General features: G+C 48.3%; 1 protein-coding gene across 1 annotated transcript in view; it reads left to right on the top strand.

Moving 5' to 3' along the window:
• The window catches only part of CAPN2 (calpain 2), a 149,892-nt gene that overhangs the window by 66,893 nt on the left and 62,741 nt on the right, over positions 1-20,258 (top strand). Inside the window, exons 6-10 of the mRNA XM_030195967.1 lie at positions 4,663-4,746; positions 6,799-6,884; positions 9,821-9,895; positions 12,211-12,371; positions 18,285-18,454. Coding sequence (XP_030051827.1) covers positions 4,663-4,746; positions 6,799-6,884; positions 9,821-9,895; positions 12,211-12,371; positions 18,285-18,454 — 576 coding nt within the window. The remainder of the gene's footprint in view (positions 1-4,662; positions 4,747-6,798; positions 6,885-9,820; positions 9,896-12,210; positions 12,372-18,284; positions 18,455-20,258) is intronic.

Genomic DNA, 20,258 nt, shown 5'->3' with positions numbered 1-20,258 from the left:
GGAAATATGGGCTGTATATCTTTTATCCCAATAATAGCATATTACACATGTGTTCTGTGGAAATGACTGTGGGATGAATCAACCCACGGAGACCTGGATCAGGCATTTGTGGGCAATGAAGACATGTTTAATCCATGGAGATACATGTTCAAACCACAGACATATATGTTACCTACGTACAAGACAAGTGACAAATGGAGGCACTGGTCAGCCAGTAAATGTACCAGTGGCGTAGCCAAGGGTGGGCCTGGGTGGGCCCAGGCCCACCTACTTTGGGCTCAGGCCCACCCAGTAGCAGCACACCTATGAAGTGTCTGGTAGGGATTCCCAAGCCCCACCAGCCCAAAATTCCTGTCCTTCCTGCAAACCAGCCTTCCCTTTGATGTATTCCCTCCTATGCGGAAACAGGAAGTTGCATCAGAGGGAAGGCTGTGGAGCCAACATGAGCAGTGTGTATTATTTGCTGCTTGCTGCCAGTGAAAATCTGCTATTTAAAAAGTATAGGGGGAGGGAGATGTTTGAGAGACCATATGGCATGCAGGGGAGAGAGGGAGAGACTAAATCACTTGTGGGACAGGGCAGAGTTCTTCTGCCCACCCATCTTGGGCCAAGGCCCACCCAAAATTGGGTGTCTGGTTATGCCCCTGAAATGTACATCACGCATGCTTGGCCTACAGTGTTGTGTGCTACACAGTTGAATCATAGAGATTACATATTACACGTTACATATGTTCTACTCCCAGTATTATTACACACACAGCCCTGCTGTGCAAAAAAATAGTTTACAGCGCAGTTCTACTCCTGCCTCACTGATACAATACTATTGATAGCACATGAGGAAAATATATAAATAGATGAGCTAAGATGACATTTGTGAACAGTTAAGTTAGGTTCATATTATTATTATTATTATATAGCCTGCTATTTCCAATGTTCAACGCAGATTACAACCAAGCATACATATATCATAAAATATTAAAATCCTAAAATTACAAATGAAAATAGGCAAAACATAAAATCATTTTACATCTATAAATTACAGAGTATCTATATTACCAGTAACAGTGTTATCATTACTCATCATTTCAGAAATAAATCATTTGGGGGGAAATCATCAACATGAGCTACTTTTAAATCAGGTTATTTTACCATAAGTTGGGTTGTTTTATGTGATCAGACCCTGTGTTAAAATAACCCGACTTAAAAGTAACCCACATTGATAACTTTCTTCCTTAGACCATAATATGAGCAAGACAGATTGATGAAACCTTTAAAATGTGCCACTGTCATACTTCAAGACCAGCCATTTCCTTGGCTGCTACTTTGGTTTATAGCTCAGTCAGAATCAGGGTGTTTATTCACCACTACCCCCTATTTTCTATGTCCTCCTGCCATAACTTAGTCCAGTCATTGCAGTCTTATAGCAGGCCATGTACCTTTACTATGGAAAAAGGCACACATCAGACCAAAATGCAATTTGAAAGCGCAAAACCCCTCCGTGAAAAACTACACTGGCTCCCAATCAAAGAACGCATTGCTTTCAAAATCCACTCTGATCCACAAAATTATCTACGGTGAAGCCCCGGGATACATGACAGACCTGATCGACCTTCCAACCAGAAACACATCTGAATCTACACGGACGTACTTGCACAATCCAAGCTGCAAAGGACTCAAATACAAATCAACCTATGCATCAAATTTCTCCTACATAAGCACAGTGGAACGCATTACCAAAAGCCTTGAAAACCACGTTCGACCACCTACACTTCCGGGAAAAAACTAAAAACTTACCTGTTTACAAAAGCACACCTGACTAATCCGTCATAAATGCCTGATCTCTGCAACACAACAAACCCAAAGTACGAAATGGACATAACACAACTCTTCCGTTGAACGATTCCTTAATGTGGCTGTACCACATGAACTTTATCTTACCACAACATCAATTTGTATTTGTTTACACCGGAGTATGCAAACGCATCTCCGGTACTATGCAAGCCACATTGAGCCTGCAAATAGGTGGGAAAATGTGGGATACAAATGTAACAAATAAATAAAGGTTAAGGATTTGAAGCAGGGATACCACTTTAGAGCAAACAATCGGCCTATTGCAAATCTTTCATGTATATCAAAACTCGTGGAAAGAATAGTCATTATACAATTTTAAGAATTAATAGCACTGTAAGGAGTCATGTCTGGAGGTACTGGTAGACAGTGGCGTACCAAGGGGGGGGGGGGCGGTGGGGGCGGTCTGCCCCGGGTGCACGCCGCTGGGGGGGTGCCGCGCGCGCCTGTCCGTCGTTCATTCCATGCTTCCTCTGCCCCGGAACAGGTTACTTCCTGTTCCGGGGCAGAGGGAGCATGGAATGAACGACGGACAGGCACACGCGGCACCCCCCCCCCCCCAGCAGCGTGCGCCCGGGGGGGTTCTTTCGCGGGGGGGTTGTCCTTTCGCGCTTCCTTCCTTCTCGCCCCCCGTCTCTGTGCAGCAGCAGGTGGTGAGCAGAACCTCTCCCTGCGAGGAGGCCAGTGGTAGCTTCCGGGCTGTGGGGATTGGCCGGTTTCAGCCCTTTCCCGCCCTCCGCCTGCTTTTCATTGACCACAGCTGCAGGGGCGGGAGCAGGGAGTGCAGAGGTGCTGGGGGCGGCTCGCGTGGGCGGCTGCAGAGACTGTTCAGCACGCAGAAGGGGGGCAGATCGCCCTGCATCTGGGGGGGGGGGCGCTGCATCCGGGGGGGGGGGGTGCATCGGCGATCCGCCCCGGGTGTCAGCCCCCCTAGGAACGTCACTGCTGGTAGACACTAGGGAATTTAATTTAATATCAGGGGCAGGAGGGGTCCAGTTGGAAAGAGGGAGAGGGTCACTTGACCACCAGGGCTATATTGAACTGATGGAGGAAGTCACATCAGGATCAGAGGTTTGGGTCTGGGAGTTCTCATTACTCCTCTGTGCAGCTTCAGACCTCACGGTACATTTCTTGTGTTACGTTCTCTTGGTAGACATCAGCAAACAGCTTTACATTGCTGTGGATTAACTAATAGCCTTTTTCCATGCATTTTAATGTGCTGTGTATTGATGTCTATTGTGCCAGTTAACTTCAGTAAGTTTTCTGCATTTTGCAGCCAGTACCGAGCATGTAGATTGCTTGTTAACCACATGCTTCTGCCATAGTAGCTTTCTGCATTGGCCCCTCTGTAAGCAAACCAACAGAAGTTGGGTAGCCAGATATGAGGTTCCAGGTCTTATCTTATGTTAACTTTTATACACAGTTACCAGAAACTGGGGGGAGGGGGAGAGGAAATGTTGTGGTTGTCTTGTAGTCATAATCAGTTCAAAAAAAGCATTTATGATATCCTAACTCAAGTTACCACAGATCTGGGGGATCTACAGAGCTCTTACATTGACCCTTTCATGCATCCTGTCATGGCTTTTTTTCTCACTCCTGAAACCTTAGCGTGAGGTGTCATATATAGAGAATTATAATTGTAAGGTATTTGGGGGTACATTATTATGAATTAATATGTAATTATGTAATTTTATAGCTGAATCATAAAGAATCTTACAAATTGTTCTGAAAGATAGGACAATTGCTGAGGCTTAGTTCTCTTGTTCTAGACCAGAATAGCCAACCAAAACCTTTAATTCAATGGTCCCCAAATCTGTCCTCATGACTCGACAGCCAATTAGGTTTTCAGATATGCACAATGAATATGTGTAACCCTATTTTACTAATTACATGGTATTCTCGAGTCACTCTGACCACAGTGTTAATGTGGTATGGCCCTGGGTACTGAAAGCATGCTCTGAAGTTAGTCAGGCAAAGATAGAGGAGTGTGCAGAATACAGATATGTACAGGAGAAACTGTTCACATAGGTTTTTGAGGGTCTATGAAACAGCCTTAGAAAGATTTATCATATTGACTCACCCAAGTGCTGTTTCAGCTCCTTAATCAAACATAGCTAGCTGCCAGGGAGAACCATGTGGTGGATTTGTGGCTTTCTGCTCCATGAAGGAGAATTAACTTCCGAGTGAGTCCTAGGAATTTTAATCTACAGTTTCCAATACTTGAGACGGTTTCACAATTGCTGCACATGGAGGACCGATAGTGAGGAGGTAGAGCATTATTGTACCGATTTTTATTCATTTGTTTAGTAGAATGAATTAAGTTGAATACCAATCCATTTGCACTGTGGCTGGCTCTGAACATTTTCTAAGTTTTCATTAGAATAAAAAGCGAAGTTTGGGCCTTGTTCCAAAGTGTGATGCTTTTACTGAAGCCCAACTCAACACACTGAACCACAAAGAGAACAAATGAGATTTCTAGAAACAAATATATTTGTAACAAGGGCTGGCAACCTACAGGGAGTGTGAAGATAAGAGGCCCCTGTTACATATTCATGAGATAAATTTACATACCGTGAGACCCCAGTATATGCAAATGTATCTCATGTAACTATCCTGAAAACCTGACTGGCCGTGGGCCAATAGAACAGGTTGGGGTGCCTCTACTTTTAGTGCTGTGTAATTAAACGCTGTGATTATTTTTGAACAATTGAGAATCTGTACAAAGCCCAGCTCTCCACGGGCTTTAGGCAGAAAGTAGGGGATGTGGAATATGTGTAAACTGGCTGATTCTTTGTGTTTGGGTTCTGAGGACAGATCACCAGTGCAGCTGAGACAGAAGCAATCACCTTCCAGAAGCTGGTGAAAGGGCACGCCTATTCCGTCACGGCAGCCGAGGAGGTACAGCACCCCCCAAAGACATACCTTATTATCTAATTTTCCCCACAGGCTTGTATTGGAATAGAAGGTTATAATGTGTGTGAAATAGCTTTCTACCATGTTGATTTCATCAGTACTTATAGGAGCATTCTTTTATAGAGCATGTGGAAAATAAATATTATAAAATTGTGCACATGGAAGTACATATCACGACAAGATCACACACATACTTTTACATAGTTCACGTATTGGTGTTGGCAAGAGAAGTACTGGGGCAAAGCAGGGGTGGCCCTACAAGGTACACAGTTACTTTATAAAATACATGTGTACACAAATAGGGGCAATTCTTTAAATAGTGCTAAAAGTTAGGTGCCCAAAATCTAGGAGCTAAGCAAGTATTTTATAAGCACAAATTATAACACACTAGCACAAGACAGCAATTAGGTATCTAAATTTAGGTGCCACCACTTACGCCTGCTCTATTTCGGGCAGTGGCCAGGGAGGGCCCAATGACCTTCACTGCCCGGGGGCCCAGATCACTGTTAGTCTGCCCCTGTTTCCCTGGTTCCTGGAGGGATCACAATTTAATTTTTGTACCTGAGTCAATGAAGGGTTAAGTGACTTGCCCAAGATCACGAGGAGCAGCAGTGGGATTTGAGCAAGGCCCTCCTGGATGTCAAGCCCAGTGCTCTCACCACTAGGCTAGGAGGAATAAAATTGCCTGAAAAGGGCACAGTCAGGGGTAGTAGAAGGCGGAGGTAGGGTGTGATGCCACTGAGATCTGCACCCATGTGCAGTACATGGTTTTGCTGCAGTAAAGGACCTGGCCTACACATAGGTCTGTGAGCAAGACCAGAAGGGAGAGTTCCAGTAGCTGACTGGGGCTGGAGAACCTGGAGTCTTGGCATGTTGTTATAGTTTCCACTGGACTAGGATAAGAATATTCCAGAGGTTTTTGCTGTGTCTGAAGTTTTGGGTTGCTGGTCTGCTACAAGGTATCATCAGGGTTACGGCGGCCGGCAGCAGTGGTAAAAAGCGTGCAGGCTCGGCGCTTACTTCAGTTTTCCCTTCTCTCTCTCTCAGCTCTGGTCCCACCCTTACGGAAACAGGAAATGAGGGCGGGACCAGAGCTGAGAGAGAGAGAAGGGAAAACTGAAGTAAGCGCCGAGCCTGCACGCTTTTTACAGCTGCTGCCGGCCGCCGTAACCCCGACGAAGTAAATCAAAATGACTTTTAAAATTCAGAGGGAGGGGGCCTGGAACTCGAAGGGAGGAAGGGAGGGACATCGACCCTGGAACTCGGAGGGAAGGACAACGACCCTGGAACTCGGAGGGAGGAAAGGCAACCCTGGAACTCGGAGGGAGGGGGACCCTGGAACTCGGAGGGAGGGGGACCCTGGAACTCGGAGGGGGGGACCCTGGAACTTGGAGGGAGGGAGGGAGGGGGGACCCTGGAACTTGGAGGGAGTGGGGAGGGAAAAAAGAGAGAGAGGGGAGGGAGGGGGGCCTGGAACTCGGAGGGAGGTGGAGAGGGGACGAGGGAAGGGGGACAGGGGAGGGGGAACGGGGGATGGGGAGAGGGAGGGGGATGAGGGGGAGGGAGATGGGGGAGAGGGAGGGGGATGAGGGGGAGGGGGAAATGCACCACCTGTAAAAAAAATAAACTTCAGCACCTCCAATCATTTTGAAAAGTTGACTCCTATGCAGGATGAGATGTGTGATTTGATTAGGTGGGAGGAAGAAATAGAAAAAAGTGAACATGTGTCTGATGGGCATGAGTGTGCAGTGGCCATATGAAGGAGCACAGAACTTAGGAGGCCAGTAGATTGGCCTTTTCCACCACCCAGAGGCTCTGAATGTTGCTTCTTCAGTACTGGCCGACCCGTGTGATGGAAAACCAGAGACGGCAGCACACAGCAGTGTCACTGAGGCACTAGGGTTCTTCCTGTATCCCAGGCTGTTATGCCACACACAGCTGACTGTCTTTCTAACAGCCTCCTTTCTGTCAGGGAGGCAGGGACGTGCACCTACAGAACTGAGTTCTTCAATGTTTCTTCTCATTCTTACCCACCAGGTGAATTACAACGGACAGCAGGAAAAGCTGATCCGAATCCGAAATCCCTGGGGAGAAGTTGAGTGGACTGGGGCATGGAGCGACAGGTAAACAAGCTGTGCATTTAGCTCACGCCTTTTCAGTAGTACACTCTGTACACTGTGTGGTATTGAAAATATGACCGCAAAAAGAAGTAATTCTTACTGAAGAACAATTAACACTGTACTGCTGAATAGTTGTGAACGTTGCCACATACGCAAATCAGTTCTGAATGCAATTATATGCTGTGATTTATATCTTACCGGGGCCTTTCCATCTTTATTTCTGTCACACAGCAGGAATGTTAGTTCTGGGTAGGTTACCATATGTCCGGTTTTACCCGGACATGTCCTCTTTTTGAGGACATGGCCGGGCAACCGGGCGGGTTTTGCCAGCCTGCCCGTTTGTCCGGATTTCCGGACAAATGGGCAGGCAGGCCTAGTGGTTTCCTATCCTCCACTCCCCTTACCTTACTATACTGCCCTGGTGGTCTAGTGACCTCTTCAGGGCAGGAAAGAGCCCCCTCTTTCCTGCCCCCAGCGCCTGCATGCTGTTCCTTGCTGACTCCGGTCCCGGCGCCAATTCAAAATGGCCGCTGAGAGTTGAAGTCTCGAGGCCGCTTCAACTCTCGGCAGCCATTTTGAATTGGCACCAGGACCAGAGTCAGCAAGAAACAGCATGCAGCCACTCCGGGCAGGAAAGAAGGGACTCTTTCCTTCCCTGAAGAGGTCACTAGACCACCAGAGCAGTATAGTAAGGTAAGGGGAGGGGGACTGACGAGGGTGTGACAGGGTGGGCGGGGGTGGTATGTGACAAGAGGCGGGTAGGGGTGTGACAGGGGACTGGGTGGGGGCGTGGTGGGGGTGGGCCAGGATGGGGCAGGGGTGGGGCATGTGTCCTCTTTTGGGGGGGAACAAATATGGTAACCCTAGTTCTGGGGGAGGGGAAGGAACTTATAAATGCATTACAAATATAAAACAAATACAGGTCTCCATTGAAAATGAATGGGAATTGAATGGGCTTTGTCGCATTTGCCATGCCAGAATTGCTAGTGTGGTTTTGTAAAAGGAGCCCATAATTTGTGATGTCTCTCTTAACAAGTCTATAAAAAGATTTAAAGGGCATTGACATGCCCCTTGCATGCGTAAATGTACATTTATTAGGAAAAGTGTTGGTAGGCTATGCGTAAGTGGCATACCCCTGGATTTTATATATAGTGCTCAAATTTGCGCATCCAACTTTGGGCGTGCTTCTAAGATGCACACACAAATCGAATAATGAGCTCCGAACCATCGATAACTGGTTGGATGCTAACAACTAATTATTGATGTTAATTGGCATTCATTTAAATTTGCACGTGCATCTGGATGCGCGCTATTCTATGAGGCACTACGCCTAACTCCCATGGTGTGTGTCAGGAGTGTTCCAAAAAGTTGCACGCAGAATGACAAAATAGTGCCAAACCATGGCTAACTTGGGTGCCGGCATATACACCAGGCTTCAGCAGACATAAAACCGGCACCCAAATTTTGGCACGGGATCCGCAGTAAACACTATTCTGTAGAAGGCGTGCCCTTTACAAAATAGTGCTTAGTGCTGAATTCTTTTGATGCCTAAGTTTCGGCACCATTCTTTGAACTCCTTCCATAGTATGTGAATACAAGGGTGGTGCACGAGTGGGCAATGGGTGTGGCTCCCACTCAGTAGCATACCAAGGGCGGGGCAGTGGGGGTGGTGCGCCCCTGGTGCAGGCAGCAAGGAGGTGCACGGAGCAGTTGCGTGGCTGTCGGCTCCGCCAGTCTCCTGCCCCTGTGACATTACTTCCTGTTCTGGGGCAGGGGACCAGCAGAGCCAACAGCCACATGATTGCTCCATTCACTCCCTTGCTAGGAGGAAGGGTGGTGTGGATGACACGCCTTGGGGGTGGGCGGGTGGTGTGCCTGGGGGGGGGTGCAGAGGTGATCTGCCCCGGGTGGCAAGCAAGCTAGGTACGCCACTGCTCCCACTTACACACACAATTTACAGAATACTTTAAAGCATGCACGTCCTACGGTTATGCCAGGTCTATGGCTGGTATAACTGCAGGTGTATAAAAGTAAGATGCACTGATACCGGGTTACACTAGTCTTCTATAAAGGATAATGTGGGTGCCCAGATGCCATTGTAGAATAGGCTCTCACTACATGTCTTCAGGCTGCTCAGTTACAGAATAGCCCCTTATATCTACAAATGTTACTGAGAAGCTGTATTTCTGAAATGCTTCCAGTAGCTCCCTTGCACTTTCCCTGAATCTCTGTGAACACCCAGGTCAGCTGAAGCACAAATATGTCTTCCTGAATAGCATCTAGTTGGTTCTGACTGTGTTTGACATCATAGCAATATGGACCAATCATGTTCAGTGAGCACAAGGGTCCATATTTGTTGGCCCAGCAGATGTTTCCTGCTCTTTTGGGCCTCCAGTTCAGGTGAAACCAGCCTTTGTTGGGCACTGGTGCTGTGAGTCTCCTTTCACAACTGCCTCGGAAGTTTTCTCCTATTGTATACCCCATCCCAACTCATTTAACCTTTCACTACAGAGACAGGCCTTTGCCAGGACCCATGCACAGCACTTACCACTGAGACAATGGGCCAGATCTGTAAGATTATTTGTGATTGCTGCTGATGTGTTTGCAGAGATGAAGGGAAATTGCAGTGGAGCTGCTCAGAGAATTAGGAAAAATATAAATGTGGCTTGATGGTCAGGCTTGGACTCAATAATGTATTACCACTTACTGTGTTTCCTCCTGATGTTCTGCACAATGGAGCCAAGGCATAGGAAAGAAAAAGTCACTTCGCCGGAGTTGCTGACAACTTTCCTGATATCCGGATCTGTGCTGTGAAAGATCTTTGGCACTTTACCACTTCCTCCAATTAATTGTTATAGTAACTTGTTCTGGAGAATAAGTATTATGTGCAGCCATTTGCCCAGGCATAACCCACAGCATCATCTTATTTGTCTTTGTAGCTCAGCACAGTGGAATTGTGTTGACCCTGATGTGAGAGAGCATCTGATTAACAAATGTGATGATGGAGAATTCTGGTAAGATTATAACCTGCCTGCATTATTTACAAAGTGGAAGCAAGGATTGTCTGCTGCTTCTGTTTGGCTTTCCTTTACAGGCTGCATTGTGCATTTCCCTGATTTTTCAGTATCTTCCATTGGTCTTTCACTGTTCTGTGCCCTCATGAACTTTGTGTCCTGTGTGCTGGGTTCATTGCACCTGTGCCTAGGACAATAAATTCTAGAAACATCAAAGTTCTTCATCCTGCTTCTGGTCATCCAATCTCTTCCCTCCCTTTCCCCTACCTTCATGAGTAAAGTGGTGTAGTATCCGTTTTAGTCTACGTTTAAAGGTAATAAATAGAAATAAATCAAAACATAGAAAATAAGATAATACCTTAATACATTTTTCGATTACATTTCTGATCTGAAGAAGAAGGGTTACCTTCAAAAGCTAATTGAAAAATGTATTAAGTTAGTCCAATAAAAAGGTATCATCTTATTTTCTTTTCTATGTTTTAATTTATTTCTATTTATTAACCTACCTCTATGAAAGTCAAATCTCTTTCTTTCTGTCTGTTTCTTCATCTTGCATTCCCCAAGGTACCCAGTGCTGGCCCAGCCACCAGATGGACTAGGCAGTAGCCTAAGGTGGCTCTAGCATGCGCGATATCTTTCCCTCACTTCCCTTTTTGCTGCTGGGCCTGTAACTGCTGCCGTCCCCCTCCATCCTCCCAGGATAGCTGAAAGATTAAAGAGGCATTGGCACTGCGTGGGCCCTGTAAGCACAGACCTATGCCGAAGTTCCATTTTTTCCCACCCCCTCAAGGTAGACCGCATTGGAGGAGGATGTGGAACCAAATAGCACTTCATTGTGGGTCTGTGCTTACAAGGTTTGCACAGTGCCAGTGCTTCTTTAATCTTCGGATCGACCCCAGGAAGAGGTAGGTGGTGGCGACAGCAGGCCAGGCAGTAAAAAGGAAAAGGAGGATCCTGGACATGGGGTGAGGGTAGGAAAGCGGAGATGAGAAACTCACCAGCTTGGGGGGGAGGGGGCCTTAGAGTGGAAGGGGAGATGCTTGACAAGAGGGTGGAGACACGACTGAAGGCTCACCTAGGGTATCCGATATTCTTGGGCTGACCATGAAGGTTCCTCGCGGCTTTTGCAGCAGTCTCAGGAGTGGAAAGTGTGTATGGGAAGTGAGCCAACATCTGCTCACTGTGGCTTCGCATCTCCCTGGCTTCCATGTAGGCAGGGCCTGTTAGTTCACACAGGTTCAGTCACCATGAGAGGAAAATACCAAGAAGAAAAAAGTATCAGGGGGCCTTTTTGAGGAGAAGGAGGGTAAGGAAAGAGCTCAGAAGTCCAAGGTAAGAGTAGTGAAGGGATTTGAAGATCTTGAACATGGGGGACATGGGAAAAAAATTGGGGTATCCATGTGGCTGCTGTGGCACCATAACCAAGAGAGTCTAGGGGTGGAGGAGTATCCTGATAAATAGTGCAGTGGCCTAAAAACCAGGGGAACCAGGTTTGGTTCCCACTGCAGCTCCTTGTGACTCTGAGAAAGTCACTTAACCCTCCATTGCCCCAGATTCAAAATAAGTACCTGTATATACAGTAATATATAAATTGCTTTCATTGTAACCATAGAAAGGTGGTATATAAAATCCCATCCTCTTTCCCTTTCCCAATGTGAAAGGACAGTGTAACCAGTCAAAAATTCTATGAGCTCCTATTGGCTCTGGCTTGTTCTTAAGAACTATGTATTCATGGTGTGGGATTACACCAATCCTTGTATGGAGCATCTGCCATATGCATTTGTGTCCCTGGGCTCCTTGTAGGTTATGTGACAACTCCAACTAGGCCAATGCAAGGATTATCCAGAGAGGGTGATGTCCATGAGCTTCAGTTGGGATCCATGTGATCGTGAAAACTCATGGAAACCATTTCTTAGATATTCCCTATTTTGATCCAGCAGTGGATCTCACTGCCTGCGGCATGTCTGTGCTCCTTTCCCAGAGAGGTGTCATAGCTGATAGAGTGGGACTTCTGAAGTGAATGGAGTGGAAGAGTGGCCTAGTGGTTAGGGCGGTGGACTTTGGTCCTGAGGAACTGAGTTTGATTCCCGGCACAGGCAGCTCCTTGTGACTCTGGGCAAGTCACTTAACCCTCCATTACCCCAGGTACAAATAAGTACCTGTATACAATATGTAAGCCACATTGAGCCTGCCATGAGTGGGAAAGCACAGGGTACAAATGTAACCAAAAAAATGGAAATGGCTGCCAGGGGACAAGCTGGTCTACAACATGTTGTCAGCAATAAATCTTACTACTACTTGTCTGTCCTTCCCAGGATGTCCTTTAGAGATTTTTTGAGAAATTACTCACGGCTGGAGATCTGCAACCTTACCCCAGACACCCTGACAAGCGACAAATACAAGAAGTGGAGCTTAAACAAATTTGATGGGACCTGGAGGCGAGGCTCTACTGCTGGTGGCTGCAGAAATTACCCCAGTAAGAAAACACTTGTGTTTCTTTTCATCATAGTCCTTCTGTTTAAGATTTGCTAGTTTCTTCCTGCTGCTTTGGGTTGCCATCTTAGTTGAAACCAGTGGCTTAGCCAAAGGGGGGGCCTTGGGGGTATTGGCCCCCAATTTGGGTTTCGGCCCTCCAAAGTTTGCTGGTTTGACTGAGGGGTCCCCAAGCACTGCCAGCGCTGCTCAGTTTTAATGAAATTGAGTGTGTATGAGCTTCGCACATACTCAATTTCACTAAAACAAAGCATGCACACTGAGGTGGAAAAGCAGGGCAAGCAGCGTGACACCAAGAATCACCACAGAAAGGCTTCTGCTGGTGGGGTTGCGGCGAGGGTGGAGAGCAGCGGGGAGGCAGTGCAAAATGTCCTCCCCCCCTACTTTGGGCTCAGCCCCCCCCCCCCCCCTCAAAATCAAGGTCTGGCTATGCCTTTGGTAGAAACCAGCCTAGATTGGGCTGTGACACCATTAGTATTATTTGGCACAGTTTAGGGGTTTTCCTCATTCTTCTTCTGTACAGCCCACCTATCACACGGACCGCCCTCAACCAGGGGCCACAGATTTTGGCTCTCTCCAGATCAGAACACATGGGCTGTGAGTGTGGCCAGTAGGCGTCACTGTTGTGCAGTGACCAGGACTGAACTTCCTCAAGCCTCGGAGGCTATGAGTGCTGCCTCTGCAACAACTTCTGCCCCAGTCAGTGCAAGAAGCAAAACCCAGACCTAAAAATGAACCAGGTCTCTTGTAAGGCAAGGTTCAAACCATATATCCATCAGGTGTCCCCATTATGATATTTTTAAGGGCCATTACACTGGATTTCATTTTTAGAGCTGAGGGCTTCTTCTGAAATACAGCTGATGCAATGTACGAAAGTCCAGGTCATGTCTTCAGCTCCTGATGCATTTACCACTAGGATTCGGTCCCTGCAGAAAATCACTCCATAATGCAATAAGACAGGTTGTGCCTCTCATGTTAATACAGAGGGTTTATTCATTTGAAGTGTCCAGGGAAAACTTTCCCTGTGGCCCATGGTAGAATGGTTCAACTGCTCTTCTAGGGGACACAGAGATGCCAAATTACCCAGTTCCATGCTGGAGACATTTTGGCCTATTCGAGTTATGAATTCACATCAAAAAATAGTGTGGGATTTGTAGTACCTGATCCTACCCATTGAAATCAGTGCTGCAAGTCCCATAATGCACACGGATGGAGTGGTCAGAAATCCAGGACTGTACCAAAATCTCCAGTCTGGAACTGGGTAAGTGTTATGACTGGGGATGTGAGCCCTTGTGCCCCGACTGAGCACGGCGAAGATGGAGTGCACTGCGCTCGGTCAGGCAGCCAGACAACCCCTAGCTTCACCTGCACTTAGCCACTATTCCCCAGGAGTTGAGCCCCTGGGTTCAAGCGGCCGGCAGGACTTCCGGAACAGGCGGGGTTGCAGGACCGCCGACCAGACAGGTAGCCAACAGACACAGTCCAAGAGCCAGGAAAGCAGTAGAGCTGAGAATAGTCAAAACACAATCTAGGGTCAGAGGCAGGCAGCAACGCAACACGAGGTCAGGAAACAAGCCAAGGTCTGGAACACTGAAAACAATGGCAACAGGATAACCGACAAGGAACATGGATGTGGACCACAACCTCTATGCAGCAGAAGCCGAAGCACTGAAGGGCTGGAGGCAATGCCTTAAGTAGAGGAGGAATTAGGCTAAGCTTATGCAGCTGAACCAAGATGGCTGCCCCCATCAGCAGAGCTCTAAGGACCAAATATGGGCTTCCTTCCTGTCCTCGTTAGTCCAAGATGGCTTCCTGGGATACGATCTATCCAAGATGGCTGTACCATTGCTCCAAATCAGATGACGTCTGCCAGACTAGGAAACCGAAACATGGCTGGCTCCCCTGAGTCAACCAAGATGGCCGTGGTCTTGCTCCAAGCTAGATGACGGCTGCCAGACTTAGGAAACCGAAACAGACCTTCCCAAGACCGATCCTCGTCCTAGCCGGGAGGAGCGTCATACAGGTGAGGGACGTAACAGTAAGTTGACATCTTTGGGGACATAGGGCCACTAGAATGGGCCAGCCAGAGCAGCTCAGTTGGCAGAATGGTACCTGCTGTCTTATGGTCTATCCCAAACTTGTGGGACATATGGGCTGAAATGTAATTTTACAGTGCACATGTTATCCCCTTCCATTGCAGCCACATGCAGGACTGGCTTAACCATTAGGCAAAGTAGGAAGTTGACTAGGGCAGCACAGGGGCATAGCCAGACTTCCATGGGAGGAGGGTCCAAAGCCCGAGGGGAGGGGCACATTTTAGCCCTCCCCCGGCACCGCCCCCCCGCCGCCATTGCCGCCCCCCCCCCCCCCACGTCTTTTCCGACTCCCCTCCCGCCGTGAACCCTCCCCCGCCGCCGCCTACCTTCACTTTTGCTGGCGGGGGACCCCACTGCCCGCCAGCCGACGTCCTCTCTGTCCTGCTCCTGCTCTTGTTGCATGCATTGCTGACATCCTGCACGTTGTACGTGCAGGACGTCAGACTCAGAGGACGTCAGACTCAGAGAACAGAGTTCTGTTCTCTGAGTCTGACATCGCACGTAGAATGTGCAGGACGTCAGCAATGCATGCAACAGCAGGAGCAGGATGGAGAGGATGTCGGCTGGCGGGGAGTGGGGTCCCTCGCCAGCAAAAGTGAAGGTAGGCGGCGGCGGGGGTGGGTTTGCCGGGAGGGGGGTCCAGGCTGGAATCTACGGGGGCCTTCGCTACGCCTCCAACACACCCCCGGGAACTTTGGTCGTCCCTGTGACGGAAAGCAGTTGGGGATGCCCAAAACCGGCTTTCGATTATACCGATTTGGGCGACCCTGTGAGAAGGATGCCCATCTTCCGATTTGTGTTGGAAGATGAGCATCCTTCTCTTTCGAAAATAAGCCTGAAAGTTACACATGCCCTGACACATACAATGTTTTCCTTTTGTTATATACATATTTATACACACATGTTATAAAATGCACATGTAAGTGTGAACTGAGCCCGATCTGCACCCCCAAATCTCCTCTACTTACTCTGGGTAAAGGTATACATACTTATACTCGAGTATACCCCAGCCAGTTTTATAAGTGCCTATTCCTGTTTTATGTGCCAAAAGGGCTTATACAGTAACCCCTGCAGGGCCTGAGCTATGTGCTGAGAATGCTTCCTTCCTGGCCTTTTGACTAAGATTGAGAACCTGTACTCCTTGGGGCACAGGCCAGGTTAACACCCTAGTCTCCACCCCACTGAGGACATGAGAGCAGTGGCGTTCCTAGGGGGGCTGACACCCGGGGCGGATCGCTGATGCGCCCCGCCCCGGGTGCAGCGCGACCCCCCGCCCGGCGAAAGACCCCCCCCCCCGGGTACATGCCGCTGGGGGGGGGTGCTGCGTGCCTGTCCGCTTCGTTCGTTTCCATGCTCCCTCTGCCCTGGAACAGGAAGTAACCTGTTCTGGGGCAGAGGGAGCACAGAACGAACGTAGCAGACAGGCGTGCGACACCCCCCCATCAGCGGCGTGCACCCGGGGCGGACCGCCCCCACTGCCCCCCCTTGGTATGCCACTGCATGAGAGCATTAAAAACAGTGCCAAAAAGCAAATTAAACCTCCCGCTTTAACAGGGCCCATGTTAGAGATGCAGAGGTCCAGGACAGAAGCTGGGAGAGGGCTCCAAACTGAGATGCACGCTATCCACCTTATAATTGAAAGAGAAAAACGCCTAGATTTCGACCCAAATCGGGAGATAGACGTTTATCTCACAAAAACGAATAAATCGGTATAATGGAAAGCCGATTTTGGACGTTTTCAACTGCACTCCATCGCGGAAGCGTACAAAGTTGACGGGGGCGTGTCGGAGGCGTGGCGAAGGTGGAACTGGGGCGTGGTTATCGGCCGAGGAGAGATGGGCACCTTTCGCCGATAATGGAAAAAAAGTATGCGTTTGTAGCTAGAATTTAGGGCACTTTTCCTGGACCCTGTTTTTTCACGAATAAGGCCCCAAAAAGTGCCCTAAATGACCAGATTACCCCCAGAGGGAATCGGGGATGACCTCCTCTGACTCCCCCAGTGGTCACTAACCCCCTCCCACCACAAAAAATGATGTTTCACAACTTTTTATTTTCACCCTCAAATGTCATACCCAGCTCCCTGGCAGCAGTATGCAGGTCCCTGGAGCAGTTGTTAGGGGGTGCAGTGGACTTCAGGCAGGTGGACCCAGGCCCATCCCCCCCTACCTGTTACAATTGTGCTGCTTAATGCTTAGTCGTCCTACCCCCCCCCCAAACCCACTGTACCCACATGTAGGTGCCCCCCTTCACCCCTTAGGGCTATAGTAATGGTGTAGACTTGTGGGCAGTGGGTTTTGAGGGGGATTTGGGGGGCTCAACACACAAGGGAAGGGTGCTATGCACCTGGGAGCTCTTTTACCTTTTTTTTTGTTTTTGTAAAAGTGCCCCCTAGGGTGCCCGGTTGGTGTCCTGGCATGTGAGGGGGACCAGCGCACTACGAATCCTGGCCCCTCCCACAAACAAATGCCTTGGATTTATTCGTTTTTGAGCTGGGCGCTTTCATTTTCCATTATCACTGAAAAACAAAAACGCCCAGCTCACAAATTGTCGAATAAAACATGGACGTCTATTTTTTTCGAAAATACGGTTCGGTCCGCCCCTTCACGGACCCGTTCTCGGAGATAAACGCCCATGGAGATAGACGTTTTCGTTCAATTATGCCCCTCAGTTTGAGAAGTCATGGGGCCCCCATTGCTGTGGGAGCCCAGGGTAATTGCCCTGGTTGCTACCCTCTAACTCTGGCCCTGCCAGGGACATAGCCACTGGTGGGCCTGGGTAGGCATGGGCCCACCCAGTTTGGGCTCAGGCCCACCCAACAACAGTGCACCCTTGCCAACACTGGCATTAGGGAGCAAGCTAGGCTTCCACCACTGTTTTTTATGTCCCTTGGCGCCTATTTAATGGGTGACCAGCAGTGTGTAAGAATCGCTGCCGCTGCTGCCGGCTGACCTGAAAGCCTTCCTTCTGCCATGCCCCCCCCCCCCCCCCAACTCTGATGCAATTTCCTGGGATAAATGTGGCAGAGGGAAGGCTTCCGCATCAGCCAGCAGTAGCGGTAGCGATTCTTACATGCTGTCAGCGACCCTTTGAAAGATACTGCACGAGGGGGGATAGGAGAGAGGGAAAAGGAGAGGGAAAATTGTTGGGCATGGGGTGGAGGGGAGGGCGAGAAAGAGAGATGCTGCATGGTGTGGGTAGAAGAGAAGGATAAGTGTTGGACATTAGAATGAAGGAATAATTGTTGGACTTGAGGGGGAAGAGAGGAAGAGATGCTGCAAAGGGGGGGGGGGGAGAGAGGGATAATTGTTGACTGTATGGTAGGGTAAGGTGGGGTGGGGAGAGAAGGAGAGATGCTGCACAGGAGGGGTGAAGGACAAGAGAGGCAGGAGGGCAGGAGCAACAGTTCCTCCCTCCTGCATCGGGCCTCCTGGAACACAATAGCATTCTGGGATGTACTGGGCAGGGCTAAGCACCATATGTCTGACATAGGAGCCAGCTCTGTCGTGTCAGTGGGTGCTGAGCAACCTCCTTCATTGTGTCCAGGGAGGGGCAATTTGTACTGTGTGTGGCACCCCCAATCATTTTGAAAAAATTTGCACCTAATGCTGTCTGGCACAGGGTGGCAGAGATCCCCAAGAGTGAAAAGGGGGGACCACAAAACACATTTATAGTTCAAAAAATTTTGTATGATGGCTAAGGAGTGGGGTTTCGATGAAAGTTTCCAGGCTTCAGCACTGATTCCCAGCACACTGCGGCCTGAGGCCTGGGACACTTTAAAGAATGGGGGTTTCTTTCCTCAGACACTTTCTGGATGAACCCCCAGTTCATTATTAAGCTGGAAGAAGCAGATGATGATCACGATGACGGTGAAGAGGGCTGCACCTTCCTTGTGGGCCTGATTCAGAAGAACCGCCGAAGGCAGAGGAAAATGGGAGAGGACATGCACACCATTGGCTTTGCCATCTATGAGGTAATTGCCCCTGATGATCCTGACAGGGTAGGGAAGAAGGAGCAGGAGGCATGAGACAGGTGTTACACTTGTTCCAGAGAACCTGTCTGTATGGAGATCTCAATTAGCTGATGGCAATAGAAGCATTCATATTGTCTTCCAAGCTTCTAACCTCTAGAGGGCACTGTTTAAGCGCCCTCTAAAGGTTATGGCAGCAATAATTGCATTTTTTTTAAACACTTGATGTGGCATTTTAAAAATATGTATATTCAATGCCGCTGTATGGTGCAGAATATATGCATAATATAGAGGCCAACCGAAACTGCTTTTTTCAGTTTCAGTCAAAACTAAAATTGCTTCCGAACCTGTCTAACCACTTTCAGTCAAAACCAAAACTGCAGCCAATGAGGCCCACTGGGAATTTTCAGAGCTTGCAGTTGGCAGCAGTGGCGTAGCTACGTGGGGCCACGGGGGCCTGGGCCCCCTCAAATTTCCTGTGGGCCCCTGGTTTTGCTGGCAGGGGTCCCCAACCCCCACCAGCTGAACCCTTGTCCAGCGTCGGTCTCCAGCACCGCCGCATTCCCTGCCCTGCTCTTTCTTCTCCCTCACGTCCTACACACTCCTTTTAGTAAAAGGTATTTGCTGCAACAGTGGGTGGGGAGTGGCAGGGCGGCTGGGGGGGTGGTGAGGCGGCAGACCAAAATTTCCCCACCAACACCTTGGGTTCTGGCCCCCTCCCACCGCGAGGTCTGGCTACGTCCCTGGTTGGCAGCCCTCTGCTTAAACCCACAAGAGATTAGCCTCCAGGAACTGCAAGTACAGGCTGACTACTGGGAGAGTCATTTTAACAAAGACTTCTCAACTGCTCTAGCACATTTAGGTTCCCAACTCAATGTAGATATAGTTAAATATCCTCTGAGACTGGACCTTTGTGAGAATGATAACTAGCTTTTTATGCTTTCCCAAGCTGTGTACAAGTAACAAGAAAAAATACCATTGAGATGTTTCCTATTTTATATATAATTAAAGGACAAGCATGATATAGATTCTCACTAAAATAAAGGAGTCCAGACGCTGAACACTGTGGACATTATACCAGCCTGATGCACAATCTAGAATAAAAAAAGCACATTGCTATTACTGAAATGCGAGGACTATATGCTCTGGAAAATTACAATCAAGAGCAATATATTTCTTAAATTATTTTCTAATATATAAACTTCATTTCATTGTAATATCATTCCCTACTAACACTATAAGCTGACTAGTACTTGTACTTGAAAGCAATCACTTCAAATTCCTCTCTCATTTCTTTAAAATGGTGCATCTTCAAATGCAGCATTTTAGAGCCTGGAAATTTTTTTAGAATCACCCAAATAGTATCTAAGCCAGAATATATATATAATAATTTAAATAATGAAAGACCATATTTTACCTCCAAGCAAAATAGCCTCTGCACACATGGACATCAGCTAATTAAAACTGAAACCAAAAGCCACAGGGCTTTTACAGTGGTTGACTTTGCGCCACATTTGGAGGCTAATTCCTAAGGAGCTTATCATCCCAAATTTACAGACTTAAATTCCTGCTAAACTTTTGTATCAAAAATATTTTTTGGAGCATTCTATTTACCGTATAAACTACTATGCAAGATCATAACTGCATACACACACACACACAGAGTAGTCTCCCCTCCCCCCTCCAGACTACCTTATAACCCCATGTGGTCTACGGTGTAGTCAGGGCAGGAGTGATCTCCAGTCGCTCTTCCTCATGTCAGCTCTACTCTCAAAATGCCGTAACTTCTTGTGGCAGTCTCCAAGGT

This window comes from Microcaecilia unicolor, chromosome 3 (assembly GCF_901765095.1).
Source record: "Microcaecilia unicolor chromosome 3, aMicUni1.1, whole genome shotgun sequence".
NCBI classification, from domain to species: Eukaryota; Metazoa; Chordata; class Amphibia; order Gymnophiona; family Siphonopidae; genus Microcaecilia; species Microcaecilia unicolor.
This window is presented reverse-complemented; position numbering and strand designations above follow the sequence as displayed.